We start from the raw sequence: 20,343 nt of genomic DNA, 5'->3' as shown, positions 1-20,343 counted from the left end.
AAAATATATTGCAGGTCGCAGTAAGGATCAATTCAATAACAAATGTCCAGAAAATTGCAACGAAATTTGCAAGAAAGTGGCTCCTTTTCCTGCTCCCCTGAAAATCTGGTCATGACCCAAGCCTCTGAGCAAGCAAATTGCAGGAAACTCACATCCAAGGGTCTCTAATATTCATATGGTCAGGGATATACCTGCGTCCCAGGAAGACAGAGACAGATTCCTGGGATGAAGAGGGTTAAGGCTGAGCAGTTGGGCTTATAATTGCTGGAGTTCGGAAGAATGAGAGGAGATCTTACTGAAACATCTAAAATTCTGAGGGTGCTTGACAGGAATGATAGGGGATTTGCTGTCCCTGTTTTCAGGGGGGCAGTAATGGCAAAGAGGGCAGAGAATGGCTTTTACAGTGTTTACACCAGTAGGGTAGGCATTGGCATCGTGGTCTTATTACTGGACTAGTAATCCAGTGACCCCGGACAAGATCTGGAGACCCGGGTTCAAATCCCACCATGGCAAATGGCGAAATTAGAATTCAATATTAAAAAAAAGTCTAATGATGACCATGAAATCCTTGTTGTCCGTTGCAATAAACCATCTGGTTCACCAATGTCCTTTAGGGAAGGAAATCTGCCACCCTTACCTGGTCTGACCTACATGTGACTCCAGACCCACAGCAATGTGGTTGACTCTTAAATGCCCTTTGAAAGAGGGCAGTTAGAGATGGACAATAAATGCTGGCCCAGCCAGCGACGCCCACATCCATTGAACAAATAAATAAAAGGATTTTCCTTCTCGATCGTCCTTGCCCCCAGCCAGTGACATAATGGGTTCCCACCATGAGTGTCATGTGCCCCTTTATAATACATTTAAGTCTAATCAGCGGGCCTCCCCGCTGTCGCATTCCCCCAAGTAAGAAACTCCCCGCGACATAACGTCGTGCCAGTGGGGTTTACAATACAACAGGGTTTTAAAAAGGGGAAACTGAGGAATAAAAATTGCTTGAAGCGCATAGGCTAAGTACGCACCCCCCCCCCGCCCCCCCCCCCCCACCCCACGGCCTGGGGTTGGGGGAGAGAAGTGTCTCATGCCTGGGCAATACCAGCGGACAGTTCTGGGGAGAGGTTTCGTGGGGAAGGAGAAAGATTCCACAGTGGGTGGGGATGCGGAATTCCGTGGTCATGATTCAGGAGTCTTGAGGCCAAGAGTGGATTAAATCAGGAGAGCCAATGAGATGTCTATATTAAAAAAATACAAAGTTTCTGCTGTCAAGAAATTCTTTACCACCAGTTAACAGTGCAATTTTAGTTTAAGTTTTTAATCTTGGAGCAAAGAAGAGAAAAATTCATAGCAATCTCCATAGGTTACCACACTTTAGTATCTGACTAGAAATTGCTAAACATGTGTTATGGAACATTTATAATATCATAATGCCGGAGGTAAAAATCTGAGCAGGTTTTTTTATGATAAAGCTAACAGCAAGGGAGACTCTCCATTGTGGCACTCATTATTGTTGGAAACGGAGTTTGAGAGTGCTGGTACCTCAGCGGCAATACATTTTCAATCCCAGTGTGAAACTCCGTAATTAAACACCTTAAAAAACAATTGTTGAAAACTGTACAGTTGGGATTTCTGCTTGCAATGCTTCATTTTCTGAAATTGGTCAGTGTATTTTGGACAAGTCCATTAAAGGCACCTATAACGGCCAAACGGAAGTGGGAGGAGAAGGAAAAGCAGGAGAATGAAAGGATGATCCAATATCTGCTCCTTGGGTTCCTCAAGATATTGGAATAGGAATATCCAGTGCCACCTGTACTAAGAGGGGGCAGAACCATAGAAAGTCCAGCAGCTGATGCTGTGAGCTTGAGGGTAGGGGATCCAACAGCAGCAACACCTGCAGAGGGCAAAGAGCCCACTACTTCCTAATGACCCAACAACACAATTCTAAGCTCTGTCAGGCTTTGCTAACCTCTGCTGACTTTGAGCAACTGGAGTGGTTTCACTGCACCGTACTGATGCACTCACTTTAACTACCAACTCGTAGAGGCCAGGACACATGGGGCTAAAACCTTACCTGGTCTTTGTCCCTGATAAGCTGTGACTTTGCCAAACACAGTGGCAGGTCCTGTATTAATATACCTCAAGATGAAACGAAACAAATAAAGCTCCGAATCCGTCACATGCATCGTTATTTTGACTCTATTCTGTAAAAATGAAAAGGAATTTGACAATGGCACATAGGTGTGACTAGGACTATAATTAGCAAAGGAGATTTGATCATCACCATAGAATCGATGCAAAGTCTCCCTTTGCTGGAAAGAATTCCACCTGCAAAGCGTGTTAGCCTCGTTCACACCTACAAGCAATGCCAACTATACACTGGAGCAAATCATTAGGCTTGCAGAAAGGGGCGAATAATTAAGCAAAAGACAGTTAATGTAAATAGAGGTCTAAAAGCCACTTACAGTTCCCACAATCAAGACTTATTTCGCTGACCATGACCATTCCTTTCACATCAGTGGATCCGCGGTTCACATAGCGGAAGACTATGCGAAACAGGTCAGGGGAGGTCACATTGACAGTCACAACTACCTTAGGCTGGGGGAAAGAGAAGCGGATGGGAAGCATGATACTTAATTCCACCACCTCAGCAAGCAACATCCTACAAGCCAGCAGCCCAGCTACACAAAGTGTGCATATTATACATGTTCAAAAAGCAAAATTCAATCCCAACTCTGGGTCAATGTCACAATATGATATAACCACCAAATCAGATTAATTTAACACATTTTAAAATAAACATGAATGGTTCACACTAATGTATTTGATACTTGTCGAAAGTAATCATAACATTCTTCCTCAAAACCTTTATTTAGAGCAAATCTTTAATAATACCAATATTTAAATATTACGAGATAGCAACATTAAACTTTCATTCAAGTGATATTTCAGAATATGACATGTAGACAAAGGCATATATTATCATCTTTAATCTCCTTCCCATCGTCTCTCCTACATATATGTTTCAAGTTTATTTATTAGTGGCACAAGTAGGCTTACATTAACATTGCAACCAAGTCACTGTGAAAATTCCCTAGTCGCCACACTCCGGCGCCTGTTCGGGTACACTGAGGGAGAATTTAGCATGGCCAATGCACCCTAACCAGCACATCTTTCGGACTGTGGGAGGAAACCGGAGCACCCGGAGGAAACCCACGCAAACACGGGGAAAACATGCAGACTCCACACAGACAGTAACCCAAGCCGGGAATTGAACACGGGTCCCTGGCGCTGCTAGGCAGCAGTGCTAACCACTGTGCCATCGTATTGCCTGTGGAACTCTATAAAGAGTAAAGCAGGACACCATAACTAGGAGAATTAGGACAGCTCTGACAAACAGGTTAGAACTAATGGCTGAATTAACACAAAAGGTGTTTTGCCTCTTTAACTTGTAGCAAGTATTTGATCAGTTGAGTTTTATGCTCATTTTGGTGAGGTATATCGATGCTGAGGTTTAATATCTATCTTCCATCTGCCCCTACAGCATCAAGCATTCCTTCATCTATTGTGTCACTGAGGAATTCCAAAATTTGATTTAAAGCTACTCATGGATCATTTCCATCCACAGTCACCATCTTTTGACACAAATCTCTCCATGTCCAATGCATGGGGTTGTGGAGAGCTGAAAAGATGTGGGTGAAAACCCGTACAATTGTTTACACCCATGCAATGGCCCAGTCTGGAATGATAATCTTCCTCAGTGAGTCGTCTGAGCGACAAAATTTAGAAGATGGGACGTGGTGAAAAATTTCCAAGCATCCCAATCACAGCGGCAACTGACCAATGAGGCCTAAGCCTTTTGCGAAGTGGACTTCCTCACTTACCTGAATTGGAGACATCTGTGCGTATCCCCTCCAGCTAAAGTTTTCAAACTCAAGTGGATCAAAGCCAAAACGAACAGCTCTCCCTTCAGGGGTCATACCTTCCTCAATCTCAAACCCCAGGTGATGCAGGTCAGGGAAGTAATGGTCAGGCTTTGCTCTGAAAACAGAAATCATGGAAAATTATCCGCGCTGAAACCCGTCACTGATGCAGTTCAGCAACTTCGATTTGAGACAAGGGAGCATTGATATTAGATCACAGAATTTGCCTACTTTTAGCTATTTGCTTCTACCTTTTCTCATTGTCGGGCCTACTTCCCAGAGCATCAGTCTACACGGCAAGTGGGAAAATAAACTTCAAAAGATTTAAGAGTGAATTAATAGAAAGAACTCATCGATGTGAAGACACATAGGCTGGGATTTTACCACCTCGCCCATCCAAGGCTTGTAAAATCCCGCCCGAAGCCAACGGAGAATGCCATTCTGCGAGCCTCGCCCACTCCGATTCTGGGGCAGGGGTGTCAGTAAAATTCCGGCCATAAAATTAAGTTAGCCTCCAATTTTCCACTTGGAGGGACAGAAGGCCCAACTACGTGGAAAAGGAAGTCATTAAAAAATTTAAAAAGATAATGATCACAGTTTAGAATATCCCAAAACAAGTGGACCGCAAGCAGGCTTTTAATTTTAAGGATAAAATTATAAGGGCAGTTGTATTTCCTTCAGCTTAGGAGCAGCACGGTGGCACAATGGTTAGCACTGCTGCCTCACAGCGCCAGGGACCCAGATTCAATTCCAGCCTCGGGTGACTATCTGTGCGAAGTCTCCCCGTGTCTGCGTGGGTTTCCTCCGGGTGCTCCGGTTTCCTCCCACAGTCCAAAGATGTGCGGGTTAGGTTGATTGGGCATGCTACATTGCTCCTTAGTGTATAGATGTGTAGGTTAGGGGGGTTAGCAGGGTAAATACGCGAGGTTACGGGGATAGGGGCTGGGTGGGGTTGTTGTCGGTGTGGGGCCCGATGGGCCGAATGGCCTCCTCCTACACTGTAGGAATTCTATGTGCTGGTTATATGGATTAGCCACGGTAAATATGTAGGGTTACAGGGATAGGCGAGGGAAGAGGGCCTGGGTAAGATGCTCAGTTGGAGGGTTGGTGCAGACTCGATGGACTGAATGGCCTCTTCTGCACTGTAGGAAGTCTATGACTGTATGACAAAAATCAAGATCTTTAACATTATAATGGGTTTGGTGGTTGTGAAAAGCACTGTATAAAAATGCAAGGCTTTCTAATTCTTGTATAGGGTGGAAACCGAGAAACAGAAATCAGAAAGCATTTCTTCAATGGGTGATGAAAATCTGCAACGATGGGCGGAATTGAATGTTCACAGTGGATCTGGAACACCAGTGGCAACCCCACTATGGCTATGTCCAGGAGGCTGGATGGGCCGCAATCCCAATCAGGCACCTACCTGGTCAGCATTGGAATTCCCAGCTCCTGTGAAGGGAATCCCCACCCAGGAATCCTGTTGGAGGGCAGATGTCCTGCCTCCAAGTGCTGCTAACCAATCAGAAGATGGAAGCTTTCTTGTACCAGCAACACCGGTTAAATACTAGTATCGGTAGGCCCGAAGCCCTTAAAGGGGACATTGCACGGTACTTATTCCATGGTGACTGTTAACAGCAATTTGCAGAATAATTCTTGAAGGAACGTGAATTAATGCCTCAAATGAGGGGTAAAGTAGAAAATAAGGATAGCTTGTGGTAGAAGGGGGGGGGGAGAATAAAAACTCAAATTTGGGAAAAGACAATACCTCATTAATAACTTGTACATTTTGTGGCAGTAGAGCACCATATTTCCAAGGTGCAGGTGTAGTTAAAACGTCTTTGTGGCTTTGTCCATTCACAGACCCAATGACCATTAGAAGTAACTATCATGCATGGCATCCTACCACAGTACATCATGATTACTGGTCCCATTTAAAACATACATCCAATAATTTATGACTGAAAACTTGAATTGTGATTAAATTTCAAAAGGAGATTGCGTGACAGAAACAAGGGCATAGGAGCTCTGGATTCGGTTCTTACTTGTTACATGTGCGTCCTTCAACATTCTGTCTGCACTGACAACTTCCAGATCGGTCAGCACACATCAAGCTACCCACTGAGCCTCCTATGTCACACTGGCAGCCTGCAGGTGCAAAAAAGAATAAAGATGTTTGTAAAGCTTGAATTTGAGACATGTCCCAACAAGCATACTGCTTTATTGAATGTTTGATAACCCCCAGATCATTATGAGTCTACCTGTTCCAACAGTAACTGTTACTAGTTGACTGAGTTTTAGCCCTGATCTCTTTACCTTCCAAGGTGGATCCAATACAACACACAATGAACTGTATTCTAGTGAGGGTTGATCACATTTGAGTGTTAGGAAGTTGGCAACACCTGCAGGGAAAGTCCTAAGCAAATTTGTCACACTCAACTGGGTTTCCAGAGCTTTGGATTATTATTCAGTTAAAGCAAACCATTTATCAGTGTCACAAGTAGGTTTACATTAAAGCTGCAGTGAAGTTATTGTGGAAATCCCCGAGCGCCTGTTCGGGTACACTGAGGGAGAACTTAGTATGGCCAATGCACCTAACCAGTCTTTCGGACTGTGGGAGGAAACCGGAGCACCCGGAGGAAACCCGTGCAGACATGGGGAGAACGTGCAGACGCCGCACAGACAGTGACCCAAGCCGGGAATCGAACCCAGGTCCCCAGCGCGCTTTGAGGCAGCAGCGCTAACCACAGTGCCACCATGTCACCCATGCTGAAGACAATGTTTTTCCTCCACTCGATATGATCTAGTTTTAATGGAACAGCGATGCCAGTTCAGGCCAGAGCTGGAGGGGAGAAACAAGGGCGAGCAGATGGGACGATATTCAAAGAGTTGCAGATTACAGAACTGAAGGACATTAAAAGAACATCTTTTAAAAAAAAATCACTCTCCTATTTCAAACACAAAGCTGATAGTCTATCCAAATGGACAACTGGGAATCCTGGGTACCCATATGTAAAGTACTGGGGTCTCAGTCCTCTTTTATATTGCTCTAGTTTCCTCCAGTTGATCATGGAGCATTTGTATTTGCAATGGGCAGAAGCAAACTAATGATGGTGTGGAGGGAATAACTGGCATTCTTGTGTTGACTTCCATCCCCCATAGTAAAAAAGAGCACCCATTTTGAGGGGTGTCCTGAATCAATTGACCTTAGGCCCTGACCTACTTCTCTTTCAAAAGATTGGAGAGAAGCAGGCCTTTCCTGGACATCTCTCTTCAACTCTCTGTGCCACGGGAGTTAGGAATTGGACATGGCAACCTTGTGACTGTTGTTTGTAAAAGACATCAAAGACATTGGCCATTCCCACTGCAGAGCTCACAACCTTCAGTGGCAACATAGTTCCATCTTTCATCTCTCTGCCTCTCCCAGAACCTGAGGGCACACGTCCCTCCCAAAGAGAAAAGCAAGATGGCCTCTCGGCAGGTTTGGGCCTAGTTGAGCAAAGCGCACAGCTGCCTAACTTACTCAACAAGGGGAGGTAAACTGGCCCAGCTTTACACTGGCGAGAGTGAATTTCCCAATTCAACCAGGGTGAAAAATGAAGTTAAAAGTTTCTATGATTTCTATGGTTTATTTATTAATTAGTCACAAGTAAGGCTTACTGCAATGAAGTTACTGTGAAATTCTCCTAGTCGCCACACTCCAGCGCCTGTTCGGGTCAATGCACCTAACCTGCACATCTTTGGACTGTGGGAGGAAACCGGAGCACCCGGAGGAAACCCACGCAGACACGGGGAGAACGTACAAACTCCACACAGACAGTGACCCAAGCCGGGAATCGAACCTGGGTCCTTGGCGCTGTGAGGCAGCAATGCTAACCACTGTGCCACTGTGCCGCCCACAGAAAAATAAAGCTTCAGTGAATCCAGAGTGGTTTTCCCAGTTAATATTTGGAAGATTTCCTGAAGCTCTTAAGAGAAGAGTGAGGAAATGCCCCCCGGAGACTTGCCTGTCCCACTGAAGTGAATGAGATGCACGGTACAGCAATCTAACATTGTCAGCTGCTCCGCGCTGTCTGTTCCATCAACACAGGCTTTCTTTCATCCTTTTATCTGTCAGGTAATAACTCACTTTGAAATCCAAACAAACCAGCCCCAGCTGCTGCCAGAGTTTATTTAGACTTTTACTCCAAGAGCTTCAGGAAGTCAACAGAAACCAGCGGCGAGAGACCGCCAGTCTGATGTAACCCAAAAAGAAAAGCAAAAAAGGTCATAGATCTCAGGCCCTGGCTTGCGGTTCCTGGTGCTCTTATGGTGTTGTATAGATGGAAAGAAAAGCAGTCAAGCTGGGCAACAGGGAACTTACCTTGACAGCCAAAATAGTTCCGGTCATCGAGGTTGTAGTATCCTGCTTTACAAGTTGTGCAATGGTGAGTGCAGACATTAGGCTTACAGAAACATTGGCCATCATCCTACAAAGCAAAGAAGCAATGTTACAGAGACCGTCTTAAATTAAACCTTCGCATACTTTTGGTGAGCAATAAGTTGCCTTGGTTCGAGTCCTGCAGACCCCAACCCATTTCTTTAGGAGTTCCCTTATATGGAAAGAATTGTTGCTGTACTGCACTTTTCTACTTTGACTAACCTGCAGACACTCTGCAACGCCATTTAACGTCCCTTCGGTGTGGCACTGACAACCTGAAAAGAAAGATATATATATTCACATGCATATAAAGGTAGCACCAATCTGCAAAAAACACATTAAATCAAGACATACGTTAGATTCTGTGCACTAAAATTTAATTAATTCAGATGGTTAAAAACAAATCGACAACATGGAAAAGAGTTAAATGTGGGACGGAGATATGAAGTGATTTCTTACTGGTACAGCCCCATGGGTTTTCCATTGAAAGATTCCAGTAAAGAGGCTTGCACTTATCGCAGGCTGAACCTTCGACATTTGTCCGACATTGGCAAGAGTCCTGGTTGGAAAAGATGCACAAATATCGCTGGTCACTTATGTCGCGTGCGCTGCCTACCAGTAAAATTCAGATCTGGGTACGTCAAATGTAAGCCTTCTTCAAAGCTTGCAGCATTTTTGTCCTTACCCCTGCCTCACGGGAATCATTGGATTAACTTCACACGACACCAAAATTCCAAATTTCCATAACAGAACTGCTTCAATGGCAGTGAGGCCCAGCTCTTTAATTCAAAGCGGATTACGTAGCCTAAGCATCAACTAAATCTGAAATTATTTCTGCATCTCTGGCCCAAATTGGGTGTGGGGGTGGGGGGAGAGAATTCTAAATAATGGTTGTGCTTTTATTTCTCCAGCCTTTATATTAGGCATCAATCTCGGTTGTAGATGGACACACCTGTGACATGTTGGAAATGCTGTCATGGTGATTCCCAGGGGAATGGGAAAATTTGGGAGAATGTATCTGACAAGATCATTGGACAGTCTCCACAAGCTACTGAATGCTTAAATTTTTGCCTAACAGGCAACAGTTTCTATGCAAGGGGCAAGATTGCAATTGGTTATGGGTGGGATTCTCTGACAAACAAGCGGCAGGGAGGCCAATGTTTGGGCCTAACTGGCCTCTAAGAAGCAGGAAACAGGACTGGCGTCCAGTTCACTGTATCTTTGAAATACAACGTTGTGACGGCAACACAGGATGGGCAAAGGCAGGGGAATGTCAACCATCGGGAAATCTGGATGTAGTTGTGAGTGTTTACATACAACAACAAAACTTTGTTTAAAAACACATGCAAGCCTTATGGTGGTCACTGCTGCCTCACCGCACCAAAGACACACCCAGATTCAATCCCGGCCTTGGGTGACTGTGTGGAGTTTGCATCTTCTCCCCGTGTCTGCATGGGTTTTCTCCGGGTGCTCCAGTTTCCTCCCACAGTCCAAAGATGTGCAGCTTAGGTGGATTGGCCATGCTAAATTGCCCCTTAGTGTCCCAAGATGTGTAGATTAGGGAAATTAGCTGGGTAAATACATGGGGTTGTGGGGATAGGGCCTGGGTAAGATGCTCTATCAGAGTGTCGGTGCAGACTCAATGGGCTGAATGGCCTTCTTCTGCACTGTAGGGATTCTATGATTCTTTATGACCAGGGCAGAGGTTAGCGGGCAATACTATGCTCCTTGTAGTATATATAAATGATCTGGAGGAAAATGTGGGTGGTCTGATTAGTAAGTTTGCGGATGACACAAAGATTGGCGGAGTTGCTGATAGTGCCAGGGATTGTTAGAGGATACAACAGGATATAGATAGATTGGAGATTTGGGCACAGAAATGGCAGATGGAGTTTAACCCGGACAAACGTGAGGTGATGCATTTTGAGGATCAAATTCAGGTCTGAATTATACTATAAATGGCAGAACTCTCAGGAACATTAACATACAGAGGGATCTGGTGCAGGTCCACAGTTCCCTAAAAGTGGCATCACAGGTGACCAAGGTGATTAAGAAGGTATACGGCACGCTTGCCTTCATCAGCCAGGCATTGAGTACAAGAGTTGGGAAATCACGTTGCAACTATATAAAACCTTAAGTCGGGTCGCATTTGGAGTAGTATGTGCAGTTCTGGTCACCACACTACCAGAAAGATGTAGAAGCTTTGGCCAGAGTGCAAACAAGGTTCACCAGGATGCTGCTTGGTCTCGAGAGTGTTGGCTATGAGGAGAGGTTGAATAAACTAGGATTGTTTTCACGAGAAAGACAGAGGCTGAGGGGAAACCTGATAGAGGAATAGACAGGGTGGATAGTCAGAGGCATTTTCCAAGGGCAAAAGTGTCAATTACAAGGGGGCACAGGTTCAAGGTGAGAAGAGGAAAGTTTAAGGGAGATGTGTGGGGGAAGTTTTTCACACAGAGAGTGGTGGGTGCCTGCAATGCGCCACCAGAGGAGGTGGTGGAAGCAGGCACATTTAAGAGGCATCTGGATGGGTACATGAATACGGAGAGAATAGAGAGATATGGACCGAGTAAATTTAGGAGGGCTGAAAGGCCTGTTCCTGTGCTGTACTTTTCTTTGTTCTTTGTGTGCAGCAGTCATAGACCCTTGAGGCCTCTTACGATCAGTCTCTATCCCAATTAATGACAGGATACTTGGCAGATACCAGAAAGCCCAGCACAATTACATAAATTGCAGATAATATTTCTTCCCGACTCTAACAAACAGTAAACTAGCCCTGAAGGGCTGAGCTATCAAACACACAAAGCTCATTTTCATGGTTTATGGTTTCTGGAAATCAAAAATTAAATTAGCTTTCAAAGCAACCTAAGATTTTATTCCCATTGTGCACTGTATAACCAAACGTGTACACAAATTTCAAAGCAAGTTATTCACAGTTTTAAAGTTTATTTATTAGTGTCACAAGTAGGCTTACATTAACACTGCAATGAAATTACTGTAAGAAGCCCCTAGTCACCACACTCTGGCACCTGTTTGGGTACACTGAGGGAGAATTTAGCATGGCCAATGCACCTAAACCAGCACATCTTTTAGACCATGGGAGGAAATCGGAGAACACCCACGCAGACAAGGGGGGAATGTGCAAACTCCACACAAACAGTGACCCAAGCCGGGAATCGAACCCCGGGTCCCTGGCACTGTGGGGCAGCAGTGCTAACCCACTGTGCCATCATACCGCATGGGAGGAATTTTCAGTGACATTGTAAGTGCAAAGTTGTAAAAGCACTCAAACAAGACGCGCTTACATTTGCAAAGTCAGAGAAAATCTTTCCCTGCCCTAACAAAGTCATTAATATCCAGCAACCGGAGAAAACCTCCACTCCTTCCCACCGCTCCTGCCCCAGTTAAATTTCTGACCATTCTAGCAATGCTTTTTAAAAACCAGAACATAATTCAACAGATAACAAATGTATATTACTTACAATATCAGAGGAGGGAGATGTTGAGCCTGCCGGGTCACAGGAAGCCACTGTTGATAAATTTAGAAAAAAAAAGTGTGAGGGCATGAAAATCCACCAACTTACCACCACCTTTGTCTATTTAGTAACAACATTTGCACTTCATTAGATATGAACCAGTTGGAGATGGTGCTTAGTGCTTTGTAAGTGCAAGGTCCTTGTTTTCTATGTTAATTAATTGTGAAGTACAAAAGATACATCTATGTTTTCTTATTCTGTCAAGGGATGTGGGTGTCTATCTCTAAATTTCCCATGACAGGTGGCGCTGAGCTGCCTTCTTGACCCGCTGCAGGCCACATGATGTAGGTACATCCACAGTGCTGTTAGGGAGGGAGCTCCTCCCCTCCCCCTTCCCCCACGGTTATGAACGGTATATAATAACGCGCAAGAAACACTTTTCACTGTGTACTAATACAAGGGACAATAATAAATCAAATCAAACTCCCGGATGAATGATGGGCAGCAAGATTTGCTGAGGTTTCCCATCGCCTTCCATGGTAGGAAACACTGCCCCATCCCCGCCCCCGCAATGGGACTTGGTCCTAGATGGGAGAATTGCTCCCACTGAATTGTGTGACGGAAAGCTAATAAACCCCTCACCTCGACAATCAGGGAATCCATAAGCTCCTTCGACACACATGTCACAATGCAGCCCTGTCACATATGGACGACAGCTGCAACTCCCTGTTTCTTGGTCACAGGAGTTAATATACGAGCCTTCCAAGGTACACCGACAAGCTGCAATAAATAATCAACTGGTCAATGATCAGAATTAGCTCCCTACACTTACGTTATGTCCTGTTGACCATTGTGGATTCTATCCTATTTACAAAATACCCTTTCAATATTACACAATGTGGATTCCAGTGCTGGGGAGGTGGTTAGCAAGTGCATCAGGAAGAAAACCATCTGAAAGCAGAATTGAGAACACATTTTGAAATATGCACTCTGTAACGACTTTAATCAGGCAATTGAGGTGGGCCTGTTAGAATATGAACTCCCAGATTAAGGGCCTCCTTTTAGGGGGCTGCCCTTTGTCCCTAAGTTAATTTGATTTCGTTTATTTGGTTAGTCACTAAAAGATGTCCCTGATTAAGGGCCAAATTGATGGGCCAATCAGGGAGCCTCTTGCTTTGTATTTAACCAGGCGTGTCAGTTCCTCTGGGACTCCGAGTGTAGGCTGCTGACTGAAAGCACTCTGTATGCTGTTGTCAGACTTGTAAATAAAGGGATTTTGGTGAAGGGACTTCTGCCTCCAAGGGCTTATTACACACTCACAATCAGCCAATATAACGAACACATAAAATAGGAATTTTAAAAAAGCACATGTAGTTGTCATCCAAAAATGAAGCAAGCATTTTTCTGCCGTCTATGAATATAACTGCAGAATTCCCCAGTTATTTCAACCATGGTTGGAATTGGAATATCATCCTGGAGCTGGTTTACCCAACTGGGGATATATTCTCCAGATTTTTAACTTATGTTTTCGTAACTATATCACTCAAACTTGTCCCTGCATTCTTTTGTGATTCCCGATGGTGAGGGTGTCCAGAGCCAGGGGTCACAGTCTGAGGATTCAGGGTAGATCATTTAGGACGGAGATGAGGAGACATTTCTTCACCCAAAGAGTGGTGAGTCTGTGGAATTCATTACCACAGGAAGTAGTTGATACCAAAACATTGAATGTATTCAAGAGGCGGCTGGATATAGCACTTGGGGCGAATGGGATCAAAGGTTATGGGGAGAAAGCAGGATTATGCTATTGAGTTGGACGATCAGCCATGATCGTGATGAATGGCGGAGCAGGCTCGAAGGGCTGAATAGCCTCCTCTTGCTCCTATCTTCTATGTTTCTTCACTCATCCAACTCTGATATTCTGTGTTCTCCAACCTGTCCCTCTTCTCGCAGACTTCAGCCAGGACCTGACATTATTGAATATCCATCTAAACCTTTTTGTCTTGTTTGCCCTCTTCCCCCTCCTCAAACATATCTCTCCAACCCAGGCTCAGTTAACTCGCCTAACTATCTTCCACTACCTCACTTGTTGTCCACCACTCTCCTGTAAAATGCTTGCAATGTTGCATTATTTGAAAGCTACTGCACAAATAGAAATTGAAGATTTTGCAGGGAACTGGGGAATAATGAAAGGGCATCAACTCCAGAAGTACTTGGTCAAACTTGCCAATTGTGTTCCTAAAGTATATAGTTTAAAGTTTAAAAGTTTTAATTTATTAGACACAAGTAGGCTTACATTAACACTGCAATGAAGTTACTATGAAAATCCTCTAGTCGTCACACTCCAGCACCTGTTCGGGTACACTGAGGGAAAATTTAGCACGGCCAATGCACCTAACCAGCACGCCTTTCAGACTGTGGGAGGAAAGCATCTGAAAGAAACCCACACAGACACAGGGGGAACTTGCAGACTCCGCACAGACATTGACCCAAGCCGGGAATTGAGCCCAGATCCCTGGAGCTGTGAGGCAGCAGTGCTAACCACGGTGCCACAGTGCCGCTCATAATAACCTCTATAAGAGGATGTCTAACCATCTCCACATGATGTTCAATCACATTACCATCACTGAATCCCCATGTCATTGACCATAAATCTAACAGGGCTAGCCATATAAATACTGTGGATATAGATCTGATCTGAGGCAGGGAATTCTTCAGGGAGTAACTCACCTGACTTCTCAAAGCCTGTCCACTATCTGTAAACGCACAAGTCAGGCGTGTGACGGAAAACTCTTGCCTGGATGAGTGTGGCTCCAACAACACTCAAGAACCTTGATACCATTAAGCAACCTGCTTGATTAGCACCCCATCGACCACCTTAAAGCATTCACTCTCTTGACCTGCCCACTGAGGTACAGTAGCAGCAGTATGTACCATCTACAAGGTGCGCTGAAACAACATGGCAAGGCTTCTTCAACTGCACGTTCTAAACCCCTGACCTCTACTACCTGGAAGGACATGGGCACCGGATGCATGGAAACATTACTACCTGCAAGTTCCCTTCCAAATCGCACACCATCCTGACTTGGAACTATATTGCCTTTCCTTCACTGTGTCTGGGACAAAATCCTGAAACTCCCTCCCTATCAGCACTGTGGCTGTTTCAACACCACAGGAATGCCAGCGATTCAAGAGGCGGTTCACCACCACCTTCTCAAGGAAAATTAGGGATGGGCAATAGGATGCCCACATCCGATGAGTGAATCAAACAAAAAGACGCAGCATTCAAGCCGGCACCACCCTACCTCCAGGCTATTTCCCAGAGGCTGGATGGAGATGGGCAGGGCTCGCCACCCTCAAGTGGCGGCGGATAGCCGAACGAGCTAGTTAAAGGCCCACTGAGGTCCATTGTCAGCAGCCAGGTGGAATTTTCCATTTGGCCTCTGGGACCTCCCAAAGTCATCAGGAACCAGGCTAGCTGCCTAGAGGTGACCTCCCAGAAGCAGACCAAGGTGTTGGGGCCAGCAGGCTATGAGATCCTTCCTATCTGCTTGCTGACACTACTTTGAATCTCTCTCTTACCTGAACTGCAGGCTTCATGGCCTTCCAAACTGGATGGCCTCCTATTGGTGGTCTTCCAGTTTTAAGAGCCTGCCTGCCATCTTTAATTGGATAGGAAGCCTGCCCCCTGGCCATGAATAAATGTGGGCAAAAATCACTGCTGGGTGACTATTTCCCACAGTGCGGGATTGTGACCCCCATTTGGATCCAGATGTTAGGGTATTGACCCAAAAGGCAAACTCTTGCCCCATATTTAGAACAGTGACAGTCTTGAAGTTAAAGAGACATACAGGGTGGGATTTTACAGCCTCGCTCGTCCCAAAACCATAAAATCCCACCCGAGATCAACGGACCTTTCCATTGCCCGCCTCGATTCCCAAAGCGGGTGCGGTGGTAAAATCCCCGCCACAGTACTGTGAGAGCAAAATAAAGGAAAGAGTTTGGAAAGCGTTTGTTGGTTGCATCTGGGCTTTCCAAAAAATGACCATGTGACAATATTCGTCACACGGAAGCTCTCCGGTATTTGCCACGCTCCACTAACCACACCTAAAACACCATTCTGAGTTTTACGTTTCCTGAAATGAGAAGTTGATAGTTTGGCCTGTGAGCTGACAGGTTTGGTTCACCCGGCATGAGCCGAACAATATTCAGTAAGTTCCTCACGTGTGCAGCTGGGGTATCCGTAGAAACCTGGTGCACACTGGTTGCACGTGGGGCCCGAGTAGCTGGGATGACACTGGCACTGGCCCGTAGACCCACAGAGATTGTCCACTGATCCGCGATCATCGCAGGAACAAGCTAGAAAAAAGATGGCAAACCAGCCTGAAGTTACTCAAGGTGCAGCAAAAAGATGCAATTTGGAAAAATACATTAATCTGTGTAACATTGGCATCCCTGGTACCCTCCTCCTGTGATGGGTACAGTTGTGAGTTGGTGTTTGCGTTGAGGATCTACTATTGCTCAAAGTTTATTTATTAGTGTCACAAGTAGGCTTACATTAACGCTGCAATGAAGTTACTGTGAAAATCCCCTAGTCGCCACACTCCAGCGCCTTTTCGGGGACACTGAGGGAGAATTTAGTATGGCCAATGCACCTAACCAGCACGTCTTTTGGACTGTGGGAGGAAACGGGAGCACCCTGAGGAAACGCACACAGACACGGGGAGAACGTGGACTCTGCACAGACAGTGACCCAAGCCGGGAATCAAACCTGGGTTCCTGGCGCTGTGAGGCAGCAGTGCTAACCACTGTGCCACCCTACTGGTACATGATTGGTAGGGTGATCTATTTGCGAGTGCCCATCAGTCCTTTTCCAATATACTCTAAGCCCATGGAAGCTGTGCCGCTTTGTCTGATTTTCTATAATTCCCACTCGCTCGAAGTGATTCCCACTTCTATCATTTATCATACTCCTGCTTTCCGCCGACTCTTTTAGATTCTTAAAAATCTGAGGCTGGCCCCAAACCATCATGAACTTCTTGCTTAACCCAAGTGAGTTGGGAGTCGAGTTTCTAACCTGTTCTGAAGATGCGGGTCAATAACTCCAGCCTTGATCTCCAGACAAGCAGAATACAAGAGGGTAGAAATCATGACTCAGTTGCAAAAAGCCTGGGCTAGACCACACCTGGAGCTTTTACTGCGACCATACCTTCGGGAGGATATATTGGCATTGTAGGGAGCGTGGTGTCGGTTTCCTAGAATAATGCTTAGACTGCCGGGGTTAAGCTACAAGGAGAATTGTGCTCCCTGGAATTTAGAAGGTTAATGGGCAATTTGATCAACGTTTCAAGACATTAAGGGGTATCAATAGGATGGATAGGGAGAAACTATTCTTGTTAGTTGGAGAACAGTCTAGAAATTAGAGCCAGTGCCTTTCAGGAGTGAAATGACAAAACATTTCTTCACCCAAAGGATGGGAAAATGCTTGGAACTCTTATTTTCCAGCCACTGAATCTGGATCAATTGTTAAATTGACTAATCTCAATTAAAATGATCTTAAACAAAATCAAGAGAAAAGGAGTTGGGTCACAGATCAGTCATCATCTCATTAAATCGTTTTTACAGGTTCAACAATTTAAATTGCCTACTTGTGCACCTATGTTCCGAATTTAAATATGTTAATGAAATTGTGCACAGGGCATTTTTTTTATCCATTCGTGAGACATGGGTGTCACTGGCTGGCCAGCATTCATTGCCCATCCCTTCTTGCCCTTGGAGGGCAGTTGAGAGTCAACCACATTGCTGTGGCTCAGGACTCACGTGTAGGCCAGACCTGGTAAGGATAGCAGATTCCCTTCCCTAAAGGACAGTAGTGAACCAGATGGGTTTTTCCAACAAATCGACAATGGTTTCATGGTCATCAGTAGATTCTTAATTCCAGATCATTTTTATTGAATTCAGCTTCCACCATCTGCCATGGCGGAATTTGAACTCGGGTCCCCAGAACATTAGCTGAGTTTCTGGATTAAGTCTAGCGATAATACCACTAGGCCATTGTCTCTCCATCTCAGGGGTCATGGAACGCAGGGAGGGGGAAAATGCCAGATCGAGCAGGCACATGCCTTTTTATTGATACTTGTGGGCCCTCTGCAGCCTCCCCCCCGCCAACTTGCTGTGACTGGCTACGTCACACCATCATGATCCGCTGCCCCTTGTGCTGATTCCACCCCCTCCCCCACCTTTCTCTGGGTCAACCCCCCAATTCCAATGCTCTTAGATCTTTCCCTCCCCCCCACTCTCCATTGTGACCTCACACTGTGGGCCTTCCTGTCAGGCAGCCTCTCAAAGTGGCTGCTTTTCTGGAAACAGAGAAACAATATTGAAAGTATTATTTTCATGGGACGGGCACGATGGCACAGCGGTTAGCACTGCTGCCTCATAGCGCCAGGGACCCGGGTTCAATTCCTGGCCTGGGTCACTGTCTGTGTGGAGTTTGCATGTTCTCCCTGCGCCTGCGAGGGTTTCTTCCAGGTGCTCCGGTTTCTTCCCACAGTCCAAAGATGTGCGAGTTATGTTGGTTTGGCTATGCTAAATTGCCCCTTTGTGTCAGGGGGACTAGCTAGGGTAAATGTATTCGGTAATGGGGTTGGGCCTGGGTGGGATTGTGGTCGGTGCAGACTCGATGGGCTGAATGGCCTCCTTCTGCCCTGTAGGATTCAATGATTCTATGATTAAATACATTAAATTCAGGAGGACTTCCACATTTCCCCTTACTTTTGGGCATTCTGTTTGCTACAAGCCCTCCCCATGAATATGGGTCAATGTAATACTTTGCCAAGATCACTTGGCTGAAGAATGCTAACCATGGCAACGAGGGTAGGAATGGAAGCCAACAGCGCATTGGTCACAGCGCGCTCCGTCGAATTCTGCCTTGCACAGGCACCGTCCAGAATGATCGCAAACCTCAGGCAAGCTGCCGGCAATGCTGCAGCTACACACTGTAAGAGGGAGGGGAGAAAAAAAGATGCATTACACTTTGAATATGCTTCTCTCTGGAGCTTTAGCTGCTTTGTCTGTTTTCTATCTAACATCGGCAACCTGGGAATTCAGTACAACAGGGACTCAACCGCATATTTCTCAGCAGCCAGTTTTAGGCCCAAAGTCTTCTTCAGAAGTAACTTTAAATCGAGCTGATGCATTGAGCTTTCTAAGTAAGTATGTGTTAATAAAGTAAGAAAACAGACTTCAAAAGAAGGAAAAAATGGTCTTTACATAACATTTGGCTGCTACATGTCTTGGGAATATTTGAAGGGGTTCACAAACAATGCATTACTTTGAAGTACTGTTGTTATGTAAGCAAACACAATGGACAGAAAGCTGAAGATTGAAAACACTTTCGGCAGAGAAGGGAGGGAGAGGTTGTACAAAGTATCAGGTTTTGATTTGATTTATTATTGTCACGTATTAGTACACAGTGAAAAGTATTGTTTCTTGTGCACTATACAGGTGCAACATACTCTTCATAAAGAGAAGGAAAGGAGAGAGTGCAGAATGTAGTGTTACAGTCATAGCTAGGGTGTAGAGAAATAATTAATTTAGTGCTATCTGATATAGCCTTCCCAATCATCTGTTTAAACGGCCAATATTGTTGAAGAGAACAAAAAATAAACCTACTGCATTTTAAGTATGAATTAAGCAAATCTGATTCTGGCCACCTTCTGGTGTTGGCGGCACGGTGAACCTCCAAAAACTGGTTTGTGGTTAACCAGAGTTCCTGTTTTCAGAGATACTTAACAACAATACCTCTATCTGTTGAGCAGAGCTCCATTCAGAGTTCTGGCGATTGATAACACATGGGGAGCTTAACTCCTCCGCTGTTGCCAAATTATCAGGCTGTTTATTCAACACGCAAAACTAAACGAGCAGAAATTTCCTCCAATTAAACATTGGGAAGATTAAAGCCATTGTTTTTAGTCCCCCCACTTCAATCTTCATTCCCTAGCTACTGACTCCGCCCCTCTCCCTGGCAGCAGTCTGAGATTAAGCCAATCTGTCTGCAATCGTGGTGTCACCTTTGATTCCTCCTCATACTTCCGATCTCATACTTGTGCCAAGATTGCCCATTTCCACCTCTGTATCATTGCTCGACTTTGCTCATCTCAGCTCATGGTGCTGCTGAAAGCCTCATCAATGTTTTCATAGAATCACTACAGTACAGAAGGAGGGCGTTCGGCCCATCAAGTCTGTACCAACCACAATCCCACCCAGGCCCTATTCCCATACTCCACACATTTATCCTGCTAATCCCCCTGACACTAGGGTCAATTTAGCATGGCCAATCAACCTAACCCGCACATCTTTGGACTGTGGGAGGAAACTGGAGCACCCGGAGGAAACCCACGCAGACACGGGGAGAAAGTGCAAACTCCACACAGACAGTGACCCGAGGCCGGAATCGAACCCGGGTCTCTGGCGCTGTGAGGCAGCAGTGCTAACCACTGTGTCACCATGTTGCCTCTAGACTCAACTATCCAAC

At 45.3% G+C, this 20,343-nt stretch overlaps 1 protein-coding gene across 3 annotated transcripts in view; it reads right to left on the bottom strand.

The window, feature by feature from the left end:
• The window catches only part of lama5 (laminin, alpha 5), a 297,320-nt gene that overhangs the window by 124,118 nt on the left and 152,859 nt on the right, over positions 1 to 20,343 (bottom strand). For 2 of the 3 annotated variants that reach the window (XM_078236714.1, XM_078236712.1), the window contains exons 14-23: positions 18,671 to 18,805; positions 16,032 to 16,166; positions 12,453 to 12,590; positions 11,817 to 11,863; positions 8,794 to 8,893; positions 8,557 to 8,609; positions 8,278 to 8,383; positions 5,960 to 6,062; positions 3,879 to 4,035; positions 2,460 to 2,592 (exon numbers count right to left, since the gene is read on the bottom strand). In XM_078236714.1, coding sequence (XP_078092840.1) covers positions 2,460 to 2,592; positions 3,879 to 4,035; positions 5,960 to 6,062; positions 8,278 to 8,383; positions 8,557 to 8,609; positions 8,794 to 8,893; positions 11,817 to 11,863; positions 12,453 to 12,590; positions 16,032 to 16,166; positions 18,671 to 18,805 — 1,107 coding nt within the window. Of the gene's footprint in view, positions 1 to 2,068; positions 2,199 to 2,459; positions 2,593 to 3,878; positions 4,036 to 5,959; positions 6,063 to 8,277; positions 8,384 to 8,556; positions 8,610 to 8,793; positions 8,894 to 11,816; positions 11,864 to 12,452; positions 12,591 to 16,031; positions 16,167 to 18,670; positions 18,806 to 20,343 lie in introns of all 3 variants that reach the window. The other variant, XM_078236713.1, reaches the window with a different exon arrangement.

The sequence above is a fragment of the Mustelus asterias genome, chromosome 20, assembly GCF_964213995.1.
Source record: "Mustelus asterias chromosome 20, sMusAst1.hap1.1, whole genome shotgun sequence".
Lineage (NCBI taxonomy): Eukaryota > Metazoa > Chordata > Chondrichthyes > Carcharhiniformes > Triakidae > Mustelus > Mustelus asterias.
This window is presented reverse-complemented; position numbering and strand designations above follow the sequence as displayed.